This window comes from Furipterus horrens, unplaced genomic scaffold, assembly GCF_987537825.1.
Source record: "Furipterus horrens unplaced genomic scaffold, mFurHor1.1.pri manual_scaffold_4, whole genome shotgun sequence".
In the NCBI taxonomy this organism is placed as follows: domain Eukaryota; kingdom Metazoa; phylum Chordata; class Mammalia; order Chiroptera; family Furipteridae; genus Furipterus; species Furipterus horrens.
Genome location: NW_028327174.1, coordinates 187,392,924 through 187,410,903, shown reverse-complemented (window position 1 = coordinate 187,410,903; position 17,980 = coordinate 187,392,924). Strand labels below are relative to the sequence as shown.

The 17,980-nt window shown below is 52.8% G+C and overlaps 1 protein-coding gene across 6 annotated transcripts in view; it reads right to left on the bottom strand.

Annotated features, from left to right (window-relative positions):
• Positions 1 to 17,980, bottom strand: part of RGS3 (regulator of G protein signaling 3) — a 111,752-nt gene that overhangs the window by 11,669 nt on the left and 82,103 nt on the right. For 5 of the 6 annotated variants that reach the window (XM_090274604.1, XM_090274605.1, XM_090274598.1 and 2 more), the window contains one exon: positions 2,256 to 3,254. In XM_090274604.1, the coding sequence (XP_090130730.1) occupies positions 2,256 to 3,254 (999 nt within the window). Of the gene's footprint in view, positions 1 to 2,255; positions 3,255 to 5,526; positions 5,656 to 17,980 lie in introns of those variants that run through there. The other variant, XM_090274601.1, reaches the window with a different exon arrangement.

The following is a 17,980-nucleotide window of genomic DNA, read 5'->3' as shown; positions in this document are numbered from 1 at the left end:
ACAGAAAAGTAGCCACCACGGGGCTGGGGGCAGCCTCTGAGGCTCTGCAGGCTCAGTCCCTCAATCCCAAGAAAAGAAAAAGCAGGTCAAATGAGGGTGGGGGAGAAGAGGATGCCAGTGGGAACCCTGGGCACCCAAAGGAGGAAGCTGAGACAGGAGAAAACTGTTTCAGGCCTGCTAGACTCCCACGCGTAAGTATCTGCCCCAAAATAGGAGCTGAGGTCAACTAATTTAGGGAACTAGAAATGTATGCATGAATGTGTGTGAACTTATCTGTATTATATGTATTTGTATTGAGCAAGGAGGGAGGGAGAGAACTTGGAAGGGTCTGGTAAGGGGATCAGGACTGGGGAGGCCCAAGGTAGGTGGTGGGCTCTTGAACCTCAGCCACCCACCAGAGGACAGTACCCAGGCCTCCCTGAGTCAGACTCTGGCCTCTCCCTGGGAGGACAGGGGCCTGGACTCTCCTGTAGCAGCTGCATCAAGGAATGGCCTAAGATGGGGACACTCAGGCTGTGAGGAATGTCACAGAACCTGGGTGGCTTGTTCACAACACAGGGTCTGAGCATTTTCCCCCATGGAGATTCTGATTCCAGAAACCTGGAATCACCTCCTCCTGGGGATTTTGAAGCACATCCAAGTTTGACAAGCACATGTGTCTACACGTGAGGAAACTGAGTTCCAGTCTCAATTCCTTCGGGATTTAGTTCCAATTCCTGGATGCAAAGTTTAAGGTCCGGCTCTTCAAGGTCCCAGCCTACTTTTCTAGCCTTACCACCTTTCCACAGGTGCCCTCCTGACTGCCAAGTAGGCTTTATTGCTGGTGGCTTTGAAGCTGAGGTTTCTGAGGCCACATCCCACCTCTGTGGGGAAGCATGCTGGCATCTATTAGCTACATATGGCACGAGTTTGGAGGCATGTCTGTCGTCCCTGCGACCCAGGAATCCCCTGCTCCAGCCAATGACTGGCTTCTGTGGACACTTTTGTCCATGCCATGCCCCCCGTCACGCAATGCCTGCTTCAGCCTTTCTGTTGGTTCCAGATCTGTTCCACCTTCAAAGCTAAGCTGATGGAAGTTGAGACAAGACAGAGCTGACGCCTTCTCTAGAAGCCTTTCCCGATGGCCTGAGGCCCCGGGATCTCTCCTCCCTGAACTCCCGGTCTCTGAGGGTCCGCTGCCCTCTGGAGACGCGGATCACCCTGCCCGCCTGGCCTCCCAGCAGCTGTCGCAACACCCCCTTGCACTGCACTGTCTGGTGGCACCTGAACAGTATTCACCTCGCATCTGCCCTGATGTCATCAGGCACCAGACTCGTCTGGGTCAGCCTCAGCCGCTCTGCGATGTGGGGCCCATGAATCTGCTTTTTGGAGAAGGACACCCAGACTAAGAGGAGCTGAGTGACTCACCCAAGGCCACACAGTAAGTAAAAGACGGAACCCTGACTCAGGCTGGCTAATGAGCTCCAAGGACAGGGCACAATCATTTCACTGTTAGGCCACCTTCCTGGCCCACACAGGTAGCTCATTCCTCCTCGGCTGAGACCAGCCTCACACAGAGCCTGGCACACACAGCAAGAAATCGATGACCACTTATTCCTCTACTTACAAATATTTGCAGAAGGCAAATGGCATGAAGGTTAAGAATGCCAACCCTGGAGTCAGATTCTAATTCTGGTTCTGACATTTAGAGCCCTGGTGCCAGTAAGATGACCTCTCCATGCCTCAGTTTCCTCATCTGTGGGGAGCAGTAATAGTATCTGCTTCATAGGGCTGTTGTGAGAACTAATGAGTTCATGTAAACTGCTTAGAATAATGCCAGCACAGAGCAAATTTGTGTTGTCGTTGTTGGCTGATGGATTTCTAATCTTGCTAGGCATGGACCCAGTTGAAACTGTAACTATTTCTCTAGCTACTATCTTGGGTCTTTAAGATCCAAATACACAAAGTTCTGGGCTAGGTCGCATCTGCTCTACTTGCTGTGGGGATCCACAGTACAGCGGAGCTGGAGGAACACCATATCTGGAGTCATAGAATCGTGGGGTTCAGGCCACGTTGTGCCTTCTGGTCTCCCCGGGTCTTAGTTTTCTTCTCTGTCAAATGGGTACAAGGCTCACTGAAAGAACTCGTCGGAAGACTTAACACGAAGGTCCTGGTAGGGGTGGGACAAAGGGACTGCTCTTTCCCTGTAGCTCCTGGCCCCAATCCTGCCCCACCATCCCATGTACCCATTCCTCCTCCTCCCTTGGTCTTCTTACCTTCCTGTGTCCTGTGAAAAAGAGGGAGAGGTGGTGCATGGAGCCGCCATTGCGGCCCAGTTCCTTCTTGAGGGTGCGGGGCGAAGGTATGGCCCAGGGGGACGCAGCGCCCTCCCCATCCGAGCAGTGCAAGGTGGTGTCGGAGGAGAAGCAGGGCCCGCGGGGCTCCTGCAGCAGGCTGCCCTCGCTGTGTGTCCGGCGCCGCAGCGAGTTCTGCACACGCAGGGAGAGGCCACCCTCAGCACCCTGGCCCGTCTCTATCATGCTGTTGCGCTTGGCCTCGCTGTGCTCCCCGTAGTTGTCATCACTGGTGTCCTCATCGTCGTCTTCCTCCCCCTCCTCCCCCTCATCTCCCTCCTCAGCCTCTTCTGCCTCCTCTTCATCACCAGAGCTGCCCCCCTCCGCCCCTGCCTTCTGGCTGTAGGTGCAATCCAGCCGGACCTCAGGAATGACGAAGGCTGGCCTGGAGGCCACAGGTGGGTCCCCGGTGGCTGCCGGTGGGTCCCCGGTGGCTGCCGGTGGGTCCCCAGAGCTCGTGGTCTCCTCAGCAAGGGCCTCAGCTGGCAAGGGGGCCTGGTCGAGGGGCAGGCCTTGACATGGCGGAAGCTCCTGAGCAGCGGGGTCCTGGATGGTAGGGAGGTCTTTGCTGAGTAGAGGGTCTTGGCTGGGAGGGGCCTCTTGCTTAGCAGTAAGGTCCTGGCTGGGAGGGAGGGATGGGGCTTCAGGGGGGTTCTGGCATGGTGGGGAGTCCTTGTCTGGTGAGGGTTCCTGCCACAGTGAGGGCTCCTTGCAGGAAGATGAGTCTTTGCTGGGCAGGGATTCTTGGTCAGGAGACGGTTCCTGGCCAGAAGAGGAGTCCTTACTGGGTGGAAGGTCTTGTCCTGGAGGAGGCTCCTGCCCAGGAGAGGGGTCCTTGCTGGGTGGGGGGTCCTCAGCACCTGGCCCCTTCCCTTCCTCCAAAGGCATCTCCCTCTTCTCATCTGCCTCTGACTCAAACATCTGGGAAACAAAGAGAAAACAGAAAAGCTTCAGAAGAGGAGGCCACGAGATGTCAGGTACTGTGCACACAAAGGCCAAAACAAAATCAGGCAGCAGCCTGAACCCCACACCCACTGTCTGACAGCCGAAACACCAGAGGGGAACCTGAAAGCACTTTTGGCTTAGCTATACGAGGGGCCCTGGCCTTAATAACATAGTTGGTCATTGAGGGGAGAAGGAGAGCTAACAACCATTACCTGGCTCCCATTGTGTGCCAGGGGCCATGCCAGATTAAACCACCCCCTGGACAATCTTCCCAATGGCCCTCTAAGGCAAGTGTCTCGGTCCCTCTGTGAGTAAAGGAGAAGCCAGACAGTCTCTGCATTCACGGACCACAGCCAAGGCAGCTCCAAGCCAGAGCAATCTCCAAGTGGGAGAATCTTGGACCCGGCCAAAGGGTATCTTTTACCTAGACCCAAGTTGTTTTCAAAAAAGCCTAGTGAGTCATTCCAATAAGAACTTTCTCTCAGTGTTTAAGTATCTTTCGATACTAAATAGAATGAAATGAAAACTTCAAAATATTGCTGACACCTGGACTAAGCAGATGTCATGGACCATGGAACCTCACCGAGGGACCACCCAGTGACTTTTAAACTGTGCTTGGAGGACCCTCGGGAGTTCCACCCGCAGAAAAGAAAGCATTTTCTGCCTTGCATATATGTGACCCTCAGAACCCGCGAAGTTTTTGCGAAGTTCCTATAGATTTCAAAAAGTGCTCTTGACAAAGTCTGAAAAGCAGCTGTCTCACGTGAAGACTGGTGCTCAGAGAAGGTCGGGAGTGTCCACTGGGGCACAGCCACACAGAGGAAGCAGGTCTCAGGCCTGGGCTCATCAGAGTCAAGGGCTGGGAACGCTATTGCTAGAACCATTTAGAGCCCAGTTTTCATCTATGAAGAAGCCATAACCAACTAGAACTAATGAAAAAGACAGACACCACGCCTACACAGAAATGGCACAGTACAGGAGAATGTGTGTGTATGTATACACGCACACAGTGGCTAGAATTTCAGGGGTGCACAGGCCTAGAACATAGGTTAAGAACTCTTGCTATAGAGATCCTTTATGTCCATTTGACAGATGAGAAAGCTGAGCCAGAGCCGTGACATACCGACTACTGCACAGCCACCCAGAGACAGAAAGGCTGGACCAGGAACTGAGAAACCACTCTGGCCCTCAGGGGTCTGTGATGGTGAAGCCCCAGCCAGACCTCACACCTGGGAGTAAGTGGCCAGCCATGGCTCAGGGCACACACATGTCAGGTTGCACTGGCTTCCGGGGGGGTGGAGGGGTGGGCAGTGTGGACAAGAACCGCCACCTGGGAGCATGAAAGGGAAAGCGCCCCAACACCCAGCAGAGACGGTGGCTGCAAAACAGCGGGGAAGCCTCAGAGACCTAGAGGATGGTCTGAAGGTTCTGATTCCCAGGCACAGCCAAAGACAGGAGCCCACTTACCCCCATGGACTCCCTGCCCTGGAAATCCCGCCTGAATCTGGGAGAGACACCACCTGAGGGCCCTTGGGTCTCACAGCCTCAGACCCTGAAACAGTAGCCACCCCAATCCCCACTGCACAGAGAGGGACCCCGAGGCCCAGAGACGAGCAGGGACCAGCCTAGACTTGCAGTGTGGGGCCAGGTAGAATCAGCCACTAAATCCTCTGGGTCTCAGGTCCCCAGCTCTTCAGCAGGGCAACCAACATGCCCAAATAACAACCAGGAGGACATACTACGGAAAGTATAAAGCTTTCAATGGGATTAGTCATGGTGACTTTCAAAACACATCTAGAGGGAAGTGCTGAGGTCACAGACCTCAGACCGTGGCACATCTTCCCCAAGGATCCCTAGAAGCAAACTCAGTCAGACACCCCGAATCAAAGTTGGTGACTGTGGTGCCAGGTCACCCGATCCAGAAATCACATCTGGAAATGAGGAGCTGTACTTCACCCCATCGGGCTGCTCCCAGGCTGACAGAGAAGCCCTTGGCTAAACTGGCAGGAAGACTGACAGCCCAGCCTGGACAGTGACCTAGGGACACGCAGAAGGCACCCGCCAGGGCCAGGGGGGTCAGAGCCTCAGGCCTCTGGCTCCTGCTTCCCAAGCCTCCTACAGATCTCAGCCCCCAGAGCAGCGCAGGTCCCGCCCACGGCCCCACCCACCAGGGAGCGTTCTCCATCAAGAAAAACAAACTGACTGCCCAAAGCCAGCTCCCTGATGATTCGCCTTTGCTCACCCCGACCTGGAAAGATGGATGGAAGGAAGCAGCAACCGATGCCCTGGGGCCTGGCACAGAGTGGCCTTGAGAGGGGAGCAGGCCGCATTTCCCCTTTCCTATGGGGTGGCCCAGTTCTGTCCCAGCAGTGACTGCCTCCGGTCTGAGCCCGCCCACACCTCGGGAAAGTGCCGCAACAGACCCAAAACCAGAAATGCGAGTCAGCCTGCCTCTGCCAATCTTGCCCTAAACGAAGGCCAAACCAAACAAAGCCTGGAAGGGAAGTGCCTCTGTCCCCAGAGGTCCCCTGCCTGGGGCAGCTGAGAAACCACCCAGGACCGAAGGGCCCTCTGAGTACTGCTCAGATGCCAGAGTCAGACTTTGGTTTTGAACCCTGCGGTGTCACCTTCCAGCTGTGCAACCCGAGCCCAGCCTCCCAACCTCTGGAGACACAGAGCCATGACATCACACCGGACTCACAGGAGTGAGCCCTACAGGGCCTGGCCCGCGACAAGCATTTGATGAAATGGTAGCTATTTCCAGTCTACTCTTATTTTAGGGATGAGGAAATTGAGATCCCAGAGGCTAAGAAAATGACTTAAGAAATTGGTGGGTGATTCAGTCATGTCTCCTGGCAGAGGGTCTCTTCCTGCTTCCTTAAACCCTTACACACATGTGTTTGGGACCCTCAGGGATCTAGAAGGAGGGGGAGCAGGCTGAGCACTGCTAAATCTGGGCCCACCCCATACAGGCAGATACTAGCAAACAAGGACCAGAGCTCATTGGTTCTGTCCTGTGCTCCTGGATGGGGCCACCCAGGCAGGTTTGGTCAGGCTGGTGCTCTTGGAAGAGCTGGGGTGGGGGTGGGGGTTCCTTAGGAGGAGGGGGCCTCCGAAATCGGGGGGGGGGGTTGGCGGCAGATGGCAAGTAAGAGAATTAGAAAAGGAGCGGAGAATAAAGATGAGAACATGTCACAGAATAGGTGCCAGTCATGGGACTGTCCTGTGAGCAACAAAATGACACATGCAGCACCGTGCTACATGAAGGGCGCACTGAGCGGTATGAGCAGGACAGGGGGTGGGGGAGGACTGGGGCATACACGCGTATTCATTCATTCTCCGTGCGCTGACTGAGGCCCTGGGGGACAGCAGAGGGCAAGTCAGACACATCCTTGCTGTCAGTTGAGCAGAACAAACAAAAGGTTGGACAACTGGTCTTATCGAGTGTGGTGAGTGTTCTGATGGAGGAGGTGCAGGCACCTGGGGACACCTCATTAGGCAGCTGTTGCAACTATCTGGGGTGACAAGCATCCAGCCATAGAGACCAGCCTGATGGCCCAGGGCCTTGAGTTCAGAGTCCTCGGTGTGGCTGCCCCTCTCCTGCAGGGAGTCTCACTCCCACCCATCACTTCTTTGGCTTGGCTGGACCAGGGTTAACTCTGTCCCTGGCTTGCCTGCTAGAAACACACAGGAAATGAACCAGGACCTCTACATGGAGCTGCTGTTTAGGATCTAATCAAATCCTCTCCCCGATCCAACCCAGGGCTAGGAATAGGCCAAGGAAGGGTGGCAGGTGTGACACCAGAGCTCTTGCTCATACCAGCTCTTGTCTTCTGGGCCCCAGATCCCCATCTGCTGCTGCAGTTGGGGGTGGCTGGGGGCTGCTGGAACTGACTTGCTCAGTGTCACACAGCTACTCAATGGGAAGCCAAGTCTGCTGACCCCAGCGTCAACCTGCAGCTCTCACTCCGAGATGACTCATCACATCCACTCCACAGGCCGGGCTCCCCGTGTGCCCTCAAAAACCACTTCCTGAATGGGGTGGGGGCATGGCATGGGGAGGTGTGAGCTGGGGTTTGCCTCCATCTCAGGGTGGCCCTGATACAGCTAGGATTTTACAGAAAGGGCACTGGACATAAAGTCAGAAAGCCTGGGCTGCAATCCTCATTCCGTTATTCGCCAGCTGTGTGGTCCCCGGCTACCACTCCTGGTTTTCTCTACTGTGCAATGGGGGGAGGACGCCTCTTGTTCCCTGTTCCAGAGAGCTAAGGGAGCAAGTCTGAGAGCGGACAGGAAAGTCCTTGGAGAAAGGGAAAGGCTATTAGAATTCTGGCTTAACTTCTGAGATGGGTTGCTCCTTCAAGTCTGGCAGGCGCCGGGTCTAGCTCTGGGTTCCTGGCTCAACGCTGGCTTCCAGGAACCTCATTTGCTCAGCTGACACTTAACTCCCCAACCCAGCCTCTGTCCAGCACCTCCAGCCTAGCTTCTTAACATCCAAAGGCGGCAGCCGTCACCCTGCCTCAAGCTGCCAGCTACGGATACTGATCCTGACTTTGTATTTACTGGCTGGGCAAGCCCAGGCGTCACCTCTCTGGTCTTCAGTTTCCTTAGCCATAACATGGAATTAATACGGCCCCCCACACTGTTGTGGAAGGAGTGACTGAGCTGATGCACACTCAGAGCTCAGCACGGTGCTGGCACATGAATCACTCCATCAGTGGCAGCTGTGACCACCCCAGCATAGCCCAGCTTTGACTTCGCCCTCCCTGGGTTTCTTCCAACGGGTCTGATGACCCCTTCTCCACTCTGTCACGGCCTGTTCAATGGAACCCGTCCCAGGCCCCCTCTCGCCTCAGTCCTGCTTGCTCTCTCAGGCACCCGCAAAACTCCCCAGGCTACAGTCACTATCTGCACCCTTCGGCCGCTGACGGTGCCAGCCCAGACCTGCCTCCTAAGTCCAGTCCCACTACTAAGTGTTCACCAAGCATTCATGGGACAGCGCTGCTCCCAAACACTGCTCTAGGCTCTGTGGACACAAAAGGGAAGGAGAAAAACATGATCCCTGCCCCAGTGGAGCTTACAGGCTGGAGAGGAAGGACTGACATTAACCAAGTTGTCGCCTGCAGAAACAGAATGAATACCAGCTGTGATCCATTACGTGAAGGTGCTGTGAGAGAGAAGAAAGGGGGTGTGGGAGTGTGGGCTGACACTGAGCCTGAACTCTGCTCATTGGGCAGGGAGGAGCTCACAGGGAGGAAACTGCAGGTGCAGAGGCCCTGAGCCAGGAAGGCTAGCACCTGGTGGCCGGGGAGGGCTCTTGTGTGGCTGGAGTCTGCGCATGGAGACAGGGACCTTCCTCCCTCTGGATATCCCATCAGTGCCTCCAGCTCAACATGTCCCAAACTGCGTGTACGGTTTCCCCTGAGTCCATTTCTCCTCTCAGAGTCTCTGTATCCATGATTCCTACACCAGTCGCCCAAACCAGGGACCTGGATATCATCCTCTCTCCCTTTTCCTTCACTGCTACCTTCTTGGTCAGTCACCAAATCCTCCTGATGGTCCTTCAGAAAATCTAAAGAATCGCTCCACTAGGGGAGCTTATGCATGTTTGGGGACAAAGAGTATACAGGAACTCTGTACTTTTCCTCTCAATTCCTAAAACTTCTCTAAAAAAAAAAAAGATTATTAATTTAAAAAAAAAACCTTTCCAGCCCCTCTATCTCCACCACCACTGTCATCTTCCACCAGGACTGACATTGACCCCCGAGCTCAGTTCAGACCCTCTGGTCATTCTCTGAGCCACGCCAGGGAGACTTCTAAGCGTCAATCTGACTTGGCCACTTTCTCTGCTTGACACATGACATGGCTCCACCAATGCCCTGCAGATAAAGCCCAGATTTGGCAGAGACCCTGGGAGACCCTGGGCTCTGTTCTCCCTCCGCCTCACTACTCCCCATCTTAAGTGTTTGATGAATGAATGAATGAATGAATGAGTCCAATAAGCTTCATGGGAACATCTAGACTCTTCTTACTCACCACCAGGAGCTTATAAGAAATACAGAATCTTAGGCCTCAATCCACACCTCCTGGATCAGAATCAGCATTTTACCGAGACCTCACATGATTAATTTGCATGGTAAAGTTTGAAAAGCAATGATCCAGACTACTGGTTCTCAACAAAGAGCAACACCGTAGAATCACCTGTGAAGCATTTAAAAATACCTCTGCCTGAGCCAATCCCAGACCTACTGGACTCCCTAAGCGCAGGGCCTGGGCATCTTCACTTATTTCCTGACTCTCTGGATAACTGTGGGGAGCAGCCTCAGTTAACAGATGAGATGAGTGAAAGGCCCAGAGGACAATGACTTGCCCAAAGTCACACCACAGAATCAGGACTGAGTCCTGACCAGAATCGAGTTGGGGACCAGTTTCAACCACACTGCTCCCTCGGTGACGGGAAGCCCATGAGAAGAGGCATGACCTCTGCAGCATCTGGGTCACGATGGGGCACTGGCAAGCCTGCTGGAGTTGGCTACCCAGTCACATTCCCTTGAAACAGAGACCCAACTGCAGGAGGAGCGAGAGGAAGGAGGAATTGAATTGCAGGCTGAAAATTCCCTGTTCCTAAAAGATCCCAAAGCAACTCACAGGCTCTCAGAGGCTCGGGAAGATGGGGAGTGTACCCATTCTACAGAACGCAATACTGAAGTGCAGAGGAGAAGTAGCTTACTCAGCTCAGAAACTCTCAAGACCAAGCCACTACACAGGGAAGAGGAACCCCTGAGTAGAGAGGAGCCCCCTCTTAGTAGCCTTCCCTACTCTTGGCTCGGCTCCCAAGCTAAGCTTTGGAGTCTGCTGGGATGCCCCCCAGATGCCCAGCCTCTCACCTGGCAAGAGGAGGCAGTCCCCAAGGCCTGGGTTTCCAGTACTAATCCCTGTCACCACCCTGCCAAGCCTCTTCTTTGGGACTTTCAGTCCCACCCCCAACCCCACAGCCCCAGAGACACCTTCCATACCTCTAGCTCTCTTCTTGCCTGAAACATATGGGCGATGAGAGTGGGGGATTACCCAGCCTCTTCCAGTCCCTGTGGGGACTGACGCCTCCCTCGGGCTGAAGGAGACAGCGCCAGGCCCTTTGGGCCTCTGCTCAGGACCCAGTTTGCCACCCTCTTTCTCTGCCTGAGGGAACATTTCCTATTACCTCTATCTCCTCAAGCCCATTTCCTGCGCATCCCTTGGAGCCCAGCTAAATGCTCCCCTGGGATGGCCTGGCTAGAGGGCTCTCTATCTACTCTGCTGCTAATGCCTGGCCTGACCTCCTCTCATGGCCCTGGGCAGGCCCTGCTTTGACTCATCAGGACTGAGTCTCCCGCTTACTCACCTCCACCCCCACCCCCACCCCCAGAGTTACTCAGCAAATACCTAGCGAGCCCCAGCCATGAGCCAGGGCCTGTGCCCTGTGCAAGGCAATGGAGCTGAACAGTGGCAAGACACGTTATCTTCCCTGAAGGCATTGGTCTATGGGGGAGAGACCCAGGTAAGAGGTCAAGGCAATCTTCCACCCGCCCACTACTGCCCATGGGAGCTATGTAAGCAAAAAGGGACAGGAAAGGTGACAGCATGGAACATTCAAGGAAGTGCAGGTAGTTCCATGGAGCAGAAGCATGGACATGTTAAGGAATTTTGGACTTTACCCTGAAAGCAGTGTATGTAAACTTGGTGCTGCAGAGATGGGGAAGGCAGAGCTAGAGATGGTAAAAACAGAAAATGGTGAAAAAGATAGGGGAAGAGGGAGTGAGAAATTAATTGAGCATCTACTAGACACCAGGCACCGTGACAGTTGCTTTATATTTACTCTCACTTCCAGCAACCCTGTGATGTCCATATCATTGGCCCCATTTTGCAAATAAGGAAACTAGGACTCAGAGAGGTTAAGTAACTCATGCAAGATCAAAAAGCAAGCAGAGGAATCCGAATTGAATCCATGGGCTGCCTAGCTCTAAAGCCCTGCTCTTTCTACAACCCCATGACCTCATCTCCTGCCCCCCTCACTGCCTTTTCTCCTTCCCTCTCTTCTCCTTTCCTTCAAAAGACTTTATTTACCAAAGTCTTTTGTGCCAGACATGGTGAGCAATACCAGATGTAGGGCCCTGCTCTTACCTCAAGTGGGTGGAGTGTAAGGGGCAGATGTCCAACTCATCCAGTGTGGAAGGGATGGTACAGAACTCCATATACCTGGCAACCCTCCCAAACACTCGCCTTCCCAGGGACCACTTCATGGGCAGAGGCAGCAACATGTGGCTTCTCTGCGATGTCTACACTAGGTGTCAGACAAAAAAGTGCTGCCAAGCTAGGAGGACCCCAGGGAAGGGCACAACTAGCCCTGTGGCCATGAGACCAGGATTTGGAATCAGGCAGGCCTGGGGTTGAATTCCACTTCCTGTGTGGCTGAGTCATGTGCCACCTCCCTCACAGGGCTGCCAGCGGGTGGGAGGCAGGGCTGGGGCACAGCATGCTCAGCCCACCATGCCCTTCCTTTCCACTGCTGACTCTCCCTCTTGGCGAGAACCACGGGCCAACCCAAAATCTATGGCTTAACTCCAAGCAACAGCTCAGAGAACAGGGAGCACTTTCAGAGCCAGGTTAGTAGAAAGAAGCCTATTGCCGGTGAAGCAGTGGGGTCTGCCACCTCCCAGCTCAGTGCTCTTGGCCAGGCTGCTTAACCTCTTCAAGGCTCAATTTCCTTATCTGTAAAATGGTGACACAAGTAGTAAGTGCCTATAGCATAGCGTGGTTGGGAGACAGTCCACATAAAGGAGCCTGGCACATAATAAGTGCTCAATAAACATTCACAATTTCTATAATCATAATTATTACTCATCATCGGCCCCCTCCCTTGCATGGCACTCTGGGAAAGGTCACTTGACATATTCTGACCGTTACAACAGCCTGAGGATAGAGGCACTATTAGCTGCTCATTTCAGGGGAGGAGAGGAGGCCCATACCAAAGGCCCTGGAAAGACTCAGCTTCTCCTAGGTTGGGTCAGTCTGGCTTACCACATGGCCTAGGCAAGTTACTCCCCTCTCTGGGCTGCACTCTCCAGGAGGGTGTCTGTCTAGCTCTGTACCTCAGCCAGCCTGGAGGGGTCAGGTCTCAGGACCCAAAGTGTGGCCAGGTCTCCCTGTGGGTGCTTGGAGAAGCAGAAAGCACCCCCTTTCCAGAGGTTCTCCAGGCCTTGTCTGTCTGCCCCAGTTCCTAAAATATCTACTCCTTCAGGGCATGTAGTCCTGGCAGCACTGGAAGGGGAGTGCGGGAGAGGTTCTTCCTCTTGAGGACATTGGGGTGGACATCTGGCCACTGGACTCAGGTGCCACCCTGTTGGCCAAAGGTCACCCTCCAAGGCCCTAGGCATGCTGCTGACTCCACCATGGCTCCCCTGAGGCAGACATTTTCTGCCTCTCCTGAAGAGTGATGCTGAGGCTGGATTTGGCTGGGTTTACAATCTGCTCCAAACTCATATTCCCGTCATCCTCTGGTCATGGGACTTTCTCCCATGTCCCTCGCATGAACCTGACTATATTCCTCTCCTGTTTAAAACCTCTCCATCCCTCTGGGGTAGTCCCAGATCCTTACGGTGCTTGTTCTGTCCCTGCCAAGTGACCTGTCTACCATATCATTGCTTCTTTCTTCCCGCTAGCCAGTCTGAACTACAGTTGCCCTTTCAACAACACAGTTTTGAACTGCATGGGTCCACTTACATGTGATTATTTTTCCAATAAAATATTTTACAAGTATTTTTCTCTTCCTATGATTTTCTTAATAACATTTTCTTTTCTCTAGTTTACTTTATTGTAAGAATACAGTACATAATATATAAATACAAAATATGTGTTAGCAACTATTTATGTTATCAGTAAGGTTTATAGACAGCAGTAGGCTATTAGTAGTTAAGTTTTTGGAGACTCAAAAATTATACACAGATTTCCAACTGGGCAGAGGGTCGGTGCTCCTAATCCCCTATGTTGTATGCTCAGGCACCTCTAAACCTGTGCTCGCTGTACTTCTTACCTAGAACACCCTGACTTCCCTTGTCTACCTGGAAAACTCCTACTCATCCTTTAAAACTCAGCTCACTCACACATGTATTGCCCCTGATTTCTAACAAAGGTGATAGTGCCCTAGAGTGAGAAAGGATGGCCTTTTAAATAATTTGGATATCCACTCAGAGAAAAGGTGTCTTGACCTCTACTTCACACCATGCATAAGAATCTATTTCAAGTGGATTTTAGATCTAAATACAAAATGTAGAACAATTAAACTTCTAGAAGATAACATAGGAGAATATGTCCATAGCCTTGTAATAGGCCAAGAAACAGGATTCAAAAGACATTCTCCATAAAGAGAAAATTGAGAAGTTGGACTGCATTAAGTTAAGAACTTCTTCAAAAGATACCCTTAAAACACTAAGAATATAAGCCATGGAATGGGAGGCGATATTTGCAGTGTGTACATCCAACAATAAACACCTTCCAGAATTTTTTTAAGCTCCCACAAATCAGTAAGAAAAAGAGCAGATAATCCAATGGAAAACTGGGAGGAAGACTTGAACACTTTACAAAGACCTTATCCAAATGGCAATCAATATGTGAAAAGGTGCTGGACCTTATTAGTCACTGAGGAAATGCAAACCAAAACCACAATTAGATATCACCATATCTAATACCAATAATATTGGTGAGTACGTGGAGCAACAAGTACTCGTACAGTGCCAAGAGGAGTGCACTGGTGTCACACTTCGGAAAATTATACGATGATATCTACTGAAGTTAATTGTATGCATTTTTATGACTCACAGTTGCAAACCTTAGGTATTTGCCCAGCAGAAAAGTATACATAGTGTATCAATAGACATGTGCAGGAGTATTCACAGCAGCACTATTCATTACAACCTCCAATGGGCGACAACCCAAATCCCCATCAACAGTAGCTTGAATAAACTGTGCTATATCCACACAATGAAGTACCATATAGCAATGAGAATGAATAAAATAAAACTTCATATAATAGCACAGACAAATCTCACCATCAAAATGCTGATGCAAAGAAGTCAGCCTAAAAGGATACACATCCGGTGAGTTGGTGTGTACAAAGTTCAAAAACACTAATCAATGAGGAAAGTTAGGAAAGGTGTTACTTTTGAGGCAGTAGTGCCTGAGAGGGGCAGAGGGGGGTTCCCAGGGTACTAGGATGTTCCATTTCTTGATCTAGAGGGTGTGAAAATTCATTAGCTATATACTTTCTAATCTTGCTGTAAGTTAGACTTCAATTTAAAAGTTTATTTAAAAAACAAACAAAAGCCTTCATTCCGGTGTCTCCCCTGTCCCCTGGGCTGGGCTTCCTCCATGATCCCCTTTCCTTTGTACCTATCTCTGACAGCACATTCCAAGGGACTCTCCCCTACAGGAAGTTGCTGTGCTGCCTCCCGTGTACTGAATGCCCACTCTGTGCTAGACTCTGTGCCAAGAGCCTCATTTCACCCATATCAACTCATTCAATAATAGCCACTGTGAAATAAGGTGCTAGTGCACTCCTGTTGCTAGCATGACTCTCAATGCATAGAAAGCATTTCGGGTACACACATCGTCACATTTAACCCAATGAGCCTGGGCCTTTGCCTGAGGAAAAGGAGGCATGGAGAGGTCCAGTGTCTTGTCCAAGGACACATGACTATAAAGTGGGAGGGCATGCCCTCAAGTCCAGAGCCTGCATGCAACACATCACAGCGGCCTCCCCTGGGATAAGAAGGTCCGTGTGGCTGGGCAGGAGTCATGTCTATACCTCAGAGGGATGGACAGACCAGGACAGAGACCTGTTCCTTTGATGGACAAGTGTGTATGTAACCAGGTTCAGCCTCACCTACTGCAGAAAGCTTTACTGAGACTTCCAGGCTGGGTTGGAAGCATTCCCAGGATTCCCACAGCCCCCTCCCCAAGCTTCCCCATCAAGGGTGTGTTGTTACCATCCATGACGTTCCGACCCTGGCACTAGATAAAGACTGTGCCTTTTATGTCTATACCTTCAGTACTTGGCAAGGCACAGTACACAGTAGACATTAAACACATGCGGAAGGAAGAGAAGGAAGGAGGGAGGCAGGCAGAGAGGACAAGTACAGAGCAGCTCTTTGGATCAACTGGGAGCTTCACTAATCAAGGTCTGGGCAGTGAAGTTTTCTGCGTCCTGGATGGACATCAGTTCCAACCCTTGAGTTGAGGAATGGCACAACCACGCCCCCTTTCGTCCCACGGTCCTCCCTGTCGCTGCTTCCAGCCTTTGCTCAAGATTTCACAAGCCACTGGGCTCCCAGAGGCTCTGCCCAGCTCTTCTCTGCCTCTCCTCAGGTCCCCCACACTCTCCACCCTGCCCCAAGGGTCGGAGTTCTGCCCTTAGCCCCAGGCTGGCCCCACCAAAACATAAGAAGGACACCACAGAGGGTCTTGGCTACATGAGGGAAAGTGTGCCTGGTTCCAAATAACTTATTGTGCCCCCTGCCTTTCTAAGCCGGGAGCCGCTGACAGTTTTCTGGCAGCAGCCCGAGCAACGGTGCCAGGTACAAGCAGGCTGGCCTATGGCAGGGCGGGAGGGGAGAAGCCCTGGTCCGTCTGGAGTGATGACCTTGGCCCACTGCCAGAGAAAGACGGTATCCTGGGACCCCTTCCCTTCTCCTCTGTGCCTGGGAGCTTTGCTCTCACACGTGGCTCATGGGCCCAGCAGCCCTCCCCTCAATGCTACCCGCCTCTACCCCATCCAGATGCCCGGGTACAGCCGGGTGCAGGGGAAGGTGGCGGCTCCCTGGGGCTGAGCCTGGCTGGCCTGCAGTGAGTGGCTCCAGCCTCTGTGGGCTGAGCAGGCTGAGCCATAAGCAGTCTTGTTTATCCCTAGGAGGAATGATGGCTTTCCCTGAGCAATGACATCTTGGAAACGGCCTGGCTCCACAAACAACAACAGACCTCCCAGCCTCGGTCTGGGCTCCAGCTTGCATGAAAAGGCTTCTGACCAGAAGTCCCTGATAACAGGTTGGGGGCTGCTTCCTTGCTGAGCCAGACCCTGGCCTTGACCAATGACCCTCAGAACCTAGGAAGAGGGAAGCGTCTATAGAAAACCAAAGAATCAGATGGATAGAAGGAGCATGGCAACACCTGGTTCAGTCCCTGTTTGCTCCAAAGGGGAAACTCAGCCAGAGTGAAAAAAAGCAGTTTCCTGAGCTCCCCCAGTGAGCAGGGACTAGAATGTATGTATCTTAGTCTCCAGCCCATTGGCCAGCCAAGGGCTTGCTCTAGCGTACATACTAGACAGAGGTCCTAGGGAAAAAAAAAAAATCCGTGTCAATGGGGAGTCTAAAAAAAGAGGCACAAAAATGAAAGCCAGGGACTCTGAGTGACCCAGTTGGTGTAATGGAAAGACCTGGGCTGGGCAGCTGGAGACCTGGGTCTTGTCCCCACTGTGCTGCTGAGTCACATGTAACCCCAGGCAAATCCTTCCTCTCCTGCTTCATTCCCCAACCTGTCCAGAAGGCAAATGGACTCAGCTATCTACAGAGTTTTGGAGACCAGAGAGGAAAAGGCTCTAAAGAGCCCCAGGATCCTAGCTGGGCACGGACACACCCTTCCTCAGCGGAGCCTCTCCTGGGGTAGCCAGGCAGAGCACCGGCTGGAGAGCTACCTAGATCCTCCTCCCTGGTTGGCACTATCTGAAGGGGGCTCAAACGGAGCTCCAAGCCACTCTAGTCTGTGCAAAGGACCATAAGCGTTGCATTCAAACAAGTCAGGGCTGCCCCTTCTACCCTCGAGCCTAGGCCACGGTGTGGACACCATCCTACCCCAGTATGACCACTGAGTGGGCTCCCCTGTGGCCCCAGACAGGCTGAAGCCAAGATTCTCCCTGCCTCACCTCCTGTCGAAGCCACTCCCCACCAGGTCCTTGACCCTATGGAAGCAACCCTGACATGCAGAAACCAGGGCCCTCCAAAGGGTCTCCTCACCAAGCCCTCAAGCTGGTGGTGCCAACCTCTGCCAGGCAGAGCTAGGAGATGGGCAGAAAGCTGACTTGCACATCAGTGCTTGTCCTCAAGGAAAACCCATCCTAGTTATTTCTTCCTATGCCCTGGGCCCAAGGCCAGGCCCTTGGGACCAAAGGATGAATGAGGCCCAGATGCCACCCGAATAGGACATGAAGCAACCACCACGGGTGTACCACCCATGGACAGATGGATGCCAACTGGAGTACTTGCTCTAGTTGTGGAAGCCTGGGTAGGATTGAGACCTGGGGAGAAGAGATGGGCTTTCCAGGCAGCAGGAACAGTATGTGCAAAGGCAAGAAGCTGGAGGTGGGGTGATTTCACTGACACCAAGTACTTATAATCAGAAGCCTTATCCATGATCTGTGGGTCAAAGCCCAGGAGACATCCCAGTGGGGGTTACTTTGCCTCAGCTGCCTCTATCTTCACCATTGCCCTGCTGCTTCATATGCCCGGCTGGGCCTGGAGCAAGCCCTGCTGTGGAGCTTGGCTTCCTGAAGGGCTCACTCTGGGCTAAGTCATGCCATGTGCTGGCGCTGGGGAAGAGGGGAGGCGCCCCTTGGCTGGGAGAGGAGGACTCTGGGGGCCCTGGTGGAAACTTTGACTACAGCCGCAGTGCCATGGCTG